Here is an 11,379-nt window from a genome sequence, read left to right as displayed (position 1 = left end):
ACTTACAAAATTTGGTCTTTTTGAAGATATTCTTGTGCTATACTATATAAAAGTCTGAGTTTGTTAAACTTTCATACATTCATTTTATTAAACTTTTGTGTGGTATAATGCATAAAAGGCATGAAGTTTGTTAAACTTGCAAAATTTGGTCTTTTTGAAGATTATCGTGTGCTATACTACATAAAATTCAAAAAGTTTCATAAATTGCAAAGTTTGGTTTCTTGGATGATTTTCGTGTGCTATACTACATAAAAGTCATGAAGTTACTTAAGCTTGCATACAATGATATTTTGGATGATTTTCGTGTGCTATACTACATAAAAGTCACGAAGTTCGTTAAACTATGAAAGTTTAGTTCTTTTTGAAGATTTTCGTGTGCTATACTACATAAAAGTCACGAAGTTTGTTAAATTTGCAAACTTTGGTATTTTCGAAGATTTTCGTCTGTAATACTATATAACTAACATACACAAAGTTCGTTAAACATGCATACATTGGTATTTGGAAGATTTTCGTGTGGTATATTTCATAAAAGTCACGAAGCTCGTTAAACTTACAAAATTTGATCTTTTTGAAGATTGTCGTAGTCTATACTATATAAAAGTCAGAAGCTCGTTAAACTTTCATATATTTATTTTATTAAATTTTTGTGTGTTATACTACATAAAAGCCATGAAGTTTGTTAAAATTTCAAAATTTGGTCTTTTTGAAGATTATCGTGTGCTATACTACATAAAATTCATAAAGTTCCATACAATGTCCCCACCATCATCTTGTACAGCTGGTCGAATACGAGTCTTTAAAAGTTCCTTGATCATTGCAACTGTTTCAGAATCATCCTGTATGAAAACAGGTAAGGTTAGCATGCCATTTAGTTTTGGCATCTCCAAGGTGCCATAAGCTAGTCAAATCTCATAATCTGTGCACTTGGGTCACCTAAAAAAATGTTTAGGGAAACCTATTGGAAAGTATTTAGACTTGCAACTTAAAAGATACAGGAGAATGCCGACCGTTTTTTAATTGAGGCAGGGATGGAGGGACGAAGTAAGTACTAAGCAACAGGGGTTCCAGCCCCTCCTGAAATTTAAAAAAAAAAAGTTGCATACTTAATATACTATAATCTCTTTTACCCACTTGAGGCTCCAACCCTCCCATTCATCAATCATCCATCTCACTATTCAAGCATTGTGTTTCACTTTCCTTTCGTTTCAGTTATACATCCTCTCAATCTCTTATTTTAATTTCGTTATGTTTTTATTTTATTTGTGAGGGGCAATTATTAAGGAAATAATACATTTAAGAATGAATTGATATGTTATGTGATTTTGAAAAGATAATTGCTAAAAAGTTTCAAATAGATCTATATTATTTCTTTATAGGTAAATTTTAGAATGTTAGTGAATTAGTGTGTTATGTTAGTTACTAGGATTTGAACTCTGGAGTTCCTAGTTAGTACTCCTTTGATGTTCCTCATCTCACAAACCGAGCTGCAAGCTTGTGAGAATTGATTTGTAATGTAACTATTGTTTGGACCATTATGAATACTAACTAATAACCTGGTAAATATCATTTGTTGGATGAGTTTTAATTTATAAAGCTAGCTAGCTCCCCTAGTTGCTCAATCCTGGCTCCGCCCCTAAATTAAGGTCAGGTCTTCAGTTAGGAACCCAAGAATTGGATTATAAAGAAAGAAGACTTTTATTTATAAGAAATAGGAGAGAAACCTTCTCCTCAAAGAGATTCCCCTTCACAATAGAGTAGTCACTCTATTCACAAATGATTTCAATACCCAATAATCCTCAACTCTACATAGTATTCTCCTATGTATACAAATAGTCCTATAACAAACTCAACTAACTAACCAACTAACTTCAATAACAACTCTTAACAACTTTTAACTATTCTAATTAACCACTATTCTACACGCTATCATCTTCTATCAACTCAAGTATCAACACATTCACACAAATTTCTTATTTGAATATGTAATATACAAGGACTCCAACCAATAAAAACATAAAATAAAATAGAATGCAAATTACAGAAACAGAGATGAGTGTGAACCGAAGCTCTTAATGCTCAATATAATTAGGCAACATTATTACGGAAGCTCTTAATGCTCAATATAATTAAGCAACATTATTACTACACAAAAAAACTCACCAGAAAGAAAGAAGAACAAACTAGGATAATCAAAATAAAGATTTAACAAAGTTTAAATTAAAAATAATGCAGAGAACTTAAACTTACATCGTGAATTGCGGTGTCTTTGGATGCAGCAGCTTGAGAATCTAGAAAAAGAGGTTCACCGGAAGAGTAGAAATCCATAATAGCAGCAAAGATTTCCGGCTTAAGAAATTCCCAGGAAGCATCTTCCGATTTGGTAACTGTAACAAAATCGGATCCAAAGAAAACACGAGTAATTCCTGCAATAATAATCATATAAAAACACAATCAGAAAACACATATAAAATTGAAAGGAATGAAGATAGAGCGAGGGAAGTACCGTCAACAGCGAAGAGCGATTTGGCGAGAGGAGAATTCAAGGCGGAACGAGCGTTAGGGAAATCGGCGCTTCCAATATCCATAACCGCCTTACCGGGATGAAACATGAGAGATTCTGGATTGGGAGTGGATTGCGTTTGGATAAACATACTCCTCTTTTGTCCTGTTTCAACGCGAACAGTTCAATATTCGAAGAAGAAGAGGAAAATTGGAGATGATGAAGAAGCAGAGAAACAAACCGGTGGTGGAAAATGGAGATGGAAACGGAGAGGCGGAGGAAGAGGAAGAGGAGGAGAAAGCATTGTTGTGGCGGTTGCGGTGTTGAAACGACGGCGTTGCGGCGAGGTAGCGTGAACGAATTGTAATTAGGTTATTATTGGATACTTTTAGATTTTAGAGGTAAAACACTTTGTAGAAATTGAATTAATTATATTATATCCAGTTTTCTAATTATATTCATTAAAAAATATATATACCTCAAATGTAAATAAATTAATCAACATGAAAATATTCATGTCTTCATTTTTGTACCTTGAAGAAAAATGCCTCTGAAGTAAAAGATAACATTCAAATATCCAACAAATAATTATAGTGATATCATAAGTAATTCTACAACTCAAAGATCAAAGTAACATCGTGCATTGACATGATACTGATGCCATACATAGTGCCACCTGTTTGCATTGAAACATGGTTTTAGCAAGACAGGGGAAGATTACTGATATACCAGAAGCAAGATCAACATAATGTTTGCAGATTCAAACATAATAGTGAGAAAGAAAGTAAGTTTACATACTCGGAAACATTGCAGAAAATCCTGAAGGCCTAACATTTTTAACCATGTGACATTGCACATGATCATAGGCGTACTGAAAGGGGCACTTTCCAAATGGATGTGAGAAAGTTTACACCACTAAATGATGCAAGCAAATTTTTAGTAAATGTAGACATCATTGACAACAGGAAACCAGAGACAGCCAACAGCTAATTTTGTTCAAAATTCTGCTGATTGTAAATTGTATAACTGAATCACTCACCAAAAGACTGACTGGCATGCTATATAATATGACCAAAAACATTAGAAGACAATTCAAGCAGCTTCATCATCTACGTAGTTGACAGCTTGGTCCCAATAATGAGGAACCCCAGCATCCACAAAAACTTTCCGAGCAGCTGCTTCGGTGATGCAATCATGAACACTGAACCTATTAAAGCTTGGTTTGGCAATACTTCCTTGCCATACCAGAACACATTTATTGGCAGGCTTGTCATCATCTGAATCTTCATCTTCCTCTTTCTTTTTAGAAAAATCACTCCAATTGATACGTCTAAGCATAAGTTTCCCATACCTCTTAATTGACTTGCTGCCACCTTCAACCACAACAACACTAACACCATCACAAATCACAGAACATCCAGTCAAACGGTTTTCTTGAGCATTAACATCAACGCTAAAGCGGGCCTTTGGATGAGAGAGGTCGTTAATCCTGTAAAGTGAGACAAGTGTGTCCAATGTATTTGGGTCATCGAACAGCTTCCTTTCCTTCTTCTCACGCAGCTCGGCAGGAGTAAGCTTCCGTGCAATATTCCTATCTATGTGAGCCTGCTCACGCTCAGCAGCTGCATTACGGACTTCCTTTTCAAGCCTAGTGGGATCTTGAGTTGCTTCAGTCCCTAGTACTTTCATTAAATTGCTCATCTTGACCTTTGGTTTTGGTGGTTCTATGACACCCTGTCTAATCATCTCCTGCCGCTCTTTCTGCTTAGCTATTCGCCTTTGGGTCCTGAGTTTCTTCTGCTCCTTTTTGGTTAGCTTGAGGGGTTGAGGTGGTGGAGGGGCAGGCTCAGCAGGTGGTTCAATGGGACGAGGATGCTCCACATAAAAGGTGATTTTTTCCATTTTCAGTATGTCTTCGCCTATAGTTCCGTTAGCAATGTCACCATAATTTCCAGAAAGCAGAAGTCCCACGTCCCTGACAAATTCTAAAAGTTAATTTAAGATTTAAAATACACAGACATGGAGAGACAAATATTTTGAATACGTTTTCTGATTCTAGTTTTTAAACAATTTAAATAACAAGATAATATCCTCAAGACAAGCAATACTATATTTAGTAGTCATTCATGTCATATTGTTATTTTTGCAGCCAAGTCATATTATGTTATATCATTATCTGGGGGAAAGATACTGCCTGACAGACTATCAACAATTGCATGGAGAGCAAAAGACCCTTCACTTCTACTAATTCTAATTCTGCTAGTAAAATAAAACCCCATACTCCCTTCTCCACCAGACGGTAAGATGCAATACAAAGAGGGCTTGTTGGGGGCATTAGTGTAAGGGGTGAACTTATTGTAATGACCTCCCCCAAGGTCTGCACCCAAACAAGTACCAATATATTGTAAAGTCTGCCCAAACCAACACATAGGCATCTATAACTACCTATGTGGCACCGACACCTCTGAAAACAGGCGTGTCCGTGTCCGTGTCGGTATCGGACACTTCCACCGACACTTGTGATTACGTTTAATTTATTCATTTTTTCAAATTTTTATCGGTGTCGCCGTGTCAGTGTCGGGGTCAAATTTGGGGTGTCCGTGCTTCATAGATAACTACATCTATTTCTCCTAATTAAAATCAGCAGCCTAAATTGCTTCTGGCGGCATTAGTGTAAGGGGTGAACTTTTTCCCAAGTCCCCAAGACTAACCCTACAACATGATCATTCTCACTCCACTTATCATATTGGATGGCATGCACCTCCCCTTTGTTACAGAATAATATTGCAGAATTTCGAGGGCATGCACCTCCGCAATGCCAAAATGGCCCCTTTCCAATCAAATTCTAATATACCCTCTCTCTCAAACACCCCTTCTATTTATAGGCAACATCTCTCATTCTCCTTATTAATTAATTAACTCATATTCTAACTGCAGTGGCATGGATATCTAAAAAGTCTGGGAAAAACTCATCACCCTATCCAACAAGTCAGACCAGAAATTTTAGAATCATAAAGAGAATGGAAAGCACAAGGAAAGACCCTTCTGGTGTAATGTGCTGCTCAATCAACTAAAAGCTCATATAACTCCCCCGAGAAGATAGATACCCGCCTAACTTTCACACCAGTCAAATGTCTAACCCAACCCAAAACAGATCCACCTATATTTACTTTTCCCGTACACCTCCATATCTCCAAACAGCATTGACTTCTTCCTTGTTATAGAATACACTTCAGACATTAGACTTCCTAGGACCAAGTTCAACAAATCGCCCATAATCTATGTCTCTGATTGGCCGCCAACATGCTAAACCACACACTCAATGAAGTTCAAGACATCAAAAAATCCTTGTAATTTCTAGTCAAACAGCATTGTTGCGCAGTTGCAATTTTTTTCAAACAGCCTGGCAGTTCAATTTCTATTTATCACATTGAGCTTTCATCTAACATGATTTTAATCATCATTTAGCATACAGTCATAACCTCTTAAACATGCATATAATGAATGCTAGTTGAATTTCTTTGAAAAAATCCTTGACCTTAGCAAACAGAAAACTTAAATAAAAACCAGTAGTCAAGTAAAGCAAGAACTTACCACCACTCAATTTCGGGAATTTGGTCCTTCAGTTTTTCTTTTATTACAACTCTCTCTGTTATCTCTATTAAGTTAGGATTTATATCAGGAGCAGCGTTTGCCTTTGCTAGCTGTGCTTGTTTGGCCTTCTGCTCTTTTGCTTGAGCTTCTCCAAATTTACTCTGCAGGAGGAAAATAACAATCGCAAAGCACACATAAGACAATTGGAAAGAAATAAGTAAAAGTGCAAGTAACTAGAACGAAAAAATGGAAGAACATAAAGAAACCTTCAATTTTATTGATTCGGCATCTCTGGACCATTTTCCTTCCTCCACAAACAAAAAATTCATCCTCTTGGGCCGCAGGAGCTTTGTTTTGTCGATACCCATCCTCTCATCAAAATGAGGATTAGATTCAGGATCAACTTCCAATACAGGTTTTAGTATTTCAAACGCATCCTTCTTCTGTTTATTAATGTTGACCTGGAATCCTCGGACACAGAATGTAGGGTTAAGACAACAATCTTACATAGAAAAAAGGATAAATGACAAAAAGACAATTGAGAAAACTACATACCTTTAATGTGCTTAGGTTGCTTGGCTTAGCTACACTAACAACATTTCCATGTTCATCTATTTCCCGTCCCTGGGCGTCAAGACGAAGAACAGGAGCCTTGGTTGGTTTCTGAGGGATAGTACCATCTGGTATTACAGTCTGGCCAGGAAACATATTTATTACAGGAGCAAACTGTGGATCGTGACGGAATCCCATCCTGGCAGCAAGCTCCTGAGCACGTCTGACAGCTTCGATGTTGGTTGCAGTTGCGACACCAGCAAGACTAGTACTACCAGCTGGAGGATTTGCAGCAGCAGTAGGAAAAATTGGCATATTGGCAACAGGACCTGAAGAAGATGAGGTGGCAGGTCTTGATGCCACTCCGGCACTAAGAGAGGGCGTTGTTGTAGATTCAGTCTTCTGACCCAAATTTGAGGTAGAACTCTTATTCAGCTGCACAATAAAATGCATAGCACGTAATCCATTCAGAAGTATAATTAAGGTGAAACAAATAAGTATCCTAAAGAGGCTGTCATAGAACTATCCAGCTAACAAAAGATAATCATTAGTAGAAACAAAACAATAGACAACAATTTACCTGAGGAAATCTCTTGAGCCTTTCTGTCAACTCTTTCTGCATTTGTGAAGTCTTCTTAGCCTTAGCTAAGGCATCAATAGAGAGGCTTCCAGGTTTTCCAGCAGTTGAAGAAGACCCATCTGTACTAGATTTTCCAGTAACCTCATGAGACCTGGCAATACTAACGCCCTTATTTTCATTTGTGGTAGAAATCGAAGATACCTTTAAAGGAAAGGGAGGAGGAGGGGGCAAAGACGTCTCTGGCACACTATCATGCACCGCAGCAGGAGATCCCACCGCAACGCCCTGAAACAGCATAACACGCCAAACACCAATGAATGCATTACTCTCCAAATATTCCAAAAGCAAGTAAACAAGTTAAACAGAAACAAAATAAATCACAGCAATTAACATAAAAGAATCTCACGTTATGCACAGAAGCGTTATCTTTGGGAGAGGCAAAGCCATGGGCACCATTAGTCACTTCCTCCTTGATTTTGGGCTCGTTATCGTAATCTTCATCTTTCTTCACTTTATCCCCAAACTTTCTACGTTCCTTCTTCACTTCCCTCTTCTCTTCAGAAACCCTAATTCTCTTATCCTCCAAATCCCGATCCTCACTGTGTTCCCTATCCTTCCGTTTGTGAGAATGCGAGGAGTGTCGCGGCTCCACTGAATCTTCCCTCTCTTCGTCGCGCTTCACTTTAGACCTACCTTTGCTACCCTCTCTTTCGTCTCTGTCATATACCCTATCTCTGCTTCCTTCTCGGTCTTCTCTGGTTTTGTGTTCGTGTTTGGCATTCCGGTCCGATCGGTGATGACGGTGGTCATCGGAATCGTGGCGGCTCCGATGATGCTTGTGGTCGCGGTCGGAGTGTCGATCTCTGTTTCGCCTTTCGGATTTGTCTCTGTCATCCATTTTAGGGTTTGGGAGATACTCTGTTCCCTCCTTTTCTATCGTGAATTGGGTTTGAGGAATCACTTTAGATTAGTTTTTACAAAAAATTCCTGCACCGAAAATACATCCAATTTCCAAGTAAAGTAGATCATAGCCTTTAATCTCGCTTCAAACAAAGTAGAGTGAACCTGCCAAACAACAAAACAAAATTTGTAACGTAACATATTAAACCACAAATTAAATAAAGTTAATTATTAGATCCAAAACTAACTAACCACGTAACCACAACAATTAACAAAACCGATGAAACTAACTTCGGAAAATATTCAGAGTAAATATGAAGAAGAAACTAACTACCGACAGTTGATTTCTTCAAATTTCTGAACAAAATCAAACTTCACTATCCATATATATATATATATATAAATTAAACGCTGAAATTAGATCCGTTTCTTCATTGACAAAATAAATGTCGATGAAATCTCGTATCAAAAGCAAACTAGAACAGATAGACCTAACAGTAGTGATCGTAATCGTGTTCCCAATCGGAAAATACTACTCCTCGCCATGGTTCTTCACGAATCACGATTCAGGGTTTTCTCTTCTTTCGGAATGTTTTTGTGTATTGCTCCAACAAAACCTCACGCTTCTTTCATCCACCTCAAACGAAGTCGTTTGGTTCGAAAATATTACTACCAATTTTTTTTTCCAAAAATATTACGAAATAAATACAGAGAATTTATCTTGCCACCTCATTATATTATACATGTCACCTCCCATATTTTTGAAATTTCAATTTAATCTCAGATGAGATGTAAAAAAATTTCGGACAAAAATTTTTGAAAAGCGGATAATATCGAACATTTATAATTTTTTATATTTTGTATATTGTATGAAATAAAATAAGTTGTTGATATTTAATCAATTATTTAAAAAATATATATAATAATATGTATTAATATATCTATAATTTTTTCAAGTTTTAATAAATTCACATGACTATCACTTTATATGATAGTATTAATTTGTTTTTATCAAATATTATAATTATACATTAATAAGCAATATAAACTCTTCTTCTTCTTTTTTCATTAGTTTTAGTTCTCATATGTATCAGATGATTCATATGGATATTTAAAAATTTATAGATATTTATTTTAGAGAAAAATGATGATACATTCACTCTGAAAAGGATTTACATTCTCATTCTATGATGAACATGTATCTCGTCAAGGTAGACAATAAATTTTTAGTTAATTGCATGATATGACAGATTGGTATATTTTTATTGGATGACAGTATAAAAAAATTTATACACTGTTAGTGTGTCTTCATTAAACCCTTCATTTTGTACAATGGTATTGTTATTTTTTAATTATTTTTGACATATATGTTTTTTATTAAAAGCTAAATTTGAAGGAAAAATTCACATTAAATAGTTTATTGAGTATATCTCTACTTAAACAATTTTGCATCTTCATTTCGGTTTGTTCTGATATGGATATTTTTAATGGTTGTGGATATTAAATTGCTTCTTCATTTATGTTTGTTTTGATGTGGATAAATTGCAATGTGAATTACACAGGATGCAACACAAGTTGGCTATGGATATTTTCAACAGTTATATGATGATGAGGCGGATGATAAAGACTAGTTTATGAAGAAGCAAAAGAGTAGGTTGGAGAAGCTTCAAAATGAACTTGATGCAACAAAAATAGAGGTGGAGTCCTTAGAGGCAACAAATGATGGACTGAAGAAACGGATAAGGGACTTACAAATTCAAATGAAGAAGATGATGAATTTGGGAAAAATTTGGAAGATAATATTTTGTATTGTTTTAGTCGTGGTCCTATTTAGAATATTGTAACAATTGTGTCACTTTGAATTAGTTTGGGTCAGTTGTAACAGTTTGTTTTAAAATATGGTGGTACTTAGAATGTTGCAATAGTTGTAACAGTTTGTTTTAAAATATGTTTATATCTCAAACATATAGACATTCAATTGAACAAAGCATTTAAGTCTGATCCATTAATAATGTGGTGTAAACAACCAATATTCAAACATTACATTATAGGTCCAATAGACCTTACATTACAGGTTGAACAACAAACTTAACTTAACAAGTTGCAACTTAACTAAACTTAACAGAACATAACTAATCAACGGCTCTAACACTAAACTAAATTTTCCGAATTGGTGTGGATCTCTTAATAGGTGTTGTCCTTGTTGGTGTTGGACCACCAATAATTTTGGCTACATTCAACCTAGTTGTGGTATAAAAGGTGTAGTTGATCTTTTGACTGGTAACTTCTTGGATTTTTTAGTCACTTGGTTGGATGCTTGTTGTGATGTTGGTTGGGATGTTCGACTAGGAACTTGTTGGGATGCTTGAGTAGGAACCTGTTGGGATGCTTAAGTATGAATTATTTGGATGCTTGACAAGTCGTTGTCACCTTGCAAATAAGCTTGTTGTGACCTTGTTTCGTACATCTACTACACTTGACATTGAATCCATTTCTTCTCATCTTTCTATCAAAGCCATCAATCTCACTATACTCTAAATTCCTCCTCTTTTTTGGCCTTTCAGGAATTTTCCTATACTTTAAGAGCAGAACATCAGGATACTTTATTCTTACCCCAATATTAGATCCATTAACAGGAAGAATTACAAGTTTGTAAGCTTCCATATATGTTGATTTCATATAATACTCAGGGATATAGTAATCAACCTTATGGTTCCTACTCTTCATGGTTGAAAGTGAATGAACACAAGGTAGGTCTGTCAGCTCCTACCTTCTGCAGGAATAAATCTTTACCTTCAAGTTGACTATAAATTTTTCTGCATAGTTTTCTAGATGCCTCACTTCAAAGATATGCTCATCAGACATCCTAACATAGAACAATAGATAAACAAAGTCACAAGGTCATCACAAACAAATTATGACCAGTAGAAAAACAAAGTCGCAAGGTTATCACAAACAAGTATGATCAATAGACAAACAAATTCACAAGGTAATCAGAAACAGAGTGATCAGTAGACAAACAAAGTCATTAGGTCATCAGAAACAAAGTATCATCACAAAATAGACAAATACAAGTATTGGGATTAAAGATATGTACCTGACAAGCCACAAGTTTGTGTATGAACTTGTTTTCTCAATTTTCCTTCTAATGTTTGGTAAAACTTCAACATATGCCAATTTTTGAAACCTCAATCTATTTGTAGCCCATCTCACCATCACGTATGTCCTTATTTCTTCCATCATGGTTATT

At 35.8% G+C, this 11,379-nt stretch overlaps 2 protein-coding genes across 7 annotated transcripts; both read right to left on the bottom strand.

The window, feature by feature from the left end:
* Positions 1-296: 296 nt before the first annotated feature.
* On the bottom strand, positions 297-2,898 carry LOC131601615 (nifU-like protein 4, mitochondrial; the record flags this gene model as incomplete). Its single annotated transcript, XM_058873479.1, has 4 exons — positions 297-839; positions 2,251-2,426; positions 2,507-2,668; positions 2,745-2,898. Coding segments are annotated over 4 exons (603 nt in total), but the record flags the coding sequence as incomplete, so codon positions are not given.
* A 228-nt stretch (positions 2,899-3,126) lies between these two features.
* On the bottom strand, positions 3,127-8,795 carry LOC131601077 (protein RDM16-like). Of its 6 annotated transcripts, XR_009283575.1 has the most exons (8): positions 8,461-8,795; positions 7,636-8,294; positions 7,230-7,514; positions 6,653-7,084; positions 6,364-6,558; positions 6,098-6,258; positions 3,302-4,478; positions 3,127-3,179 (listed from the first exon to the last, which is right to left on the bottom strand). XR_009283575.1 is itself a non-coding variant. In XM_058872801.1 (7 exons), exons 2-7 carry the CDS (start codon positions 8,125-8,127, stop codon positions 3,596-3,598), a joined length of 2,448 nt encoding a protein of 815 aa, XP_058728784.1. In that variant the 5' UTR covers positions 8,128-8,294; positions 8,382-8,795; the 3' UTR covers positions 3,127-3,595. The 6 variants fall into 6 exon arrangements, 5 of the variants coding, with proteins under 5 accessions (XP_058728784.1, XP_058728781.1, XP_058728782.1 ...); XM_058872801.1 differs by having other exon boundaries at positions 3,127-4,478; positions 8,382-8,795; XM_058872798.1 differs by having other exon boundaries at positions 3,127-4,478.
* Between the last annotated feature and the right edge of the window lie 2,584 nt (positions 8,796-11,379).

Source organism: Vicia villosa, linkage group LG5 (genome assembly GCF_029867415.1).
Source record: "Vicia villosa cultivar HV-30 ecotype Madison, WI linkage group LG5, Vvil1.0, whole genome shotgun sequence".
Lineage (NCBI taxonomy): Eukaryota > Viridiplantae > Streptophyta > Magnoliopsida > Fabales > Fabaceae > Vicia > Vicia villosa.
This window is presented reverse-complemented; position numbering and strand designations above follow the sequence as displayed.

Excerpts from the sequence above, each read along its gene's own strand:
- LOC131601077 (XM_058872801.1), bottom strand. The coding sequence starts at position 8,127 with ATGGATGACAGAGACAAATCCGAAAGGCGAAACAGAGATCGACACTCC. Across the intron at positions 6,559-6,652 it reads GCAACCTAAGCACATTAAAG|GTCAACATTAATAAACAGAA; the intron begins GTATGTAGTTTT and ends CGAGGATTCCAG. Across the intron at positions 4,479-6,097 it reads ATTCCCGAAATTGAGTGGTG|GGACGTGGGACTTCTGCTTT; the intron begins GTAAGTTCTTGC and ends AGAATTTGTCAG.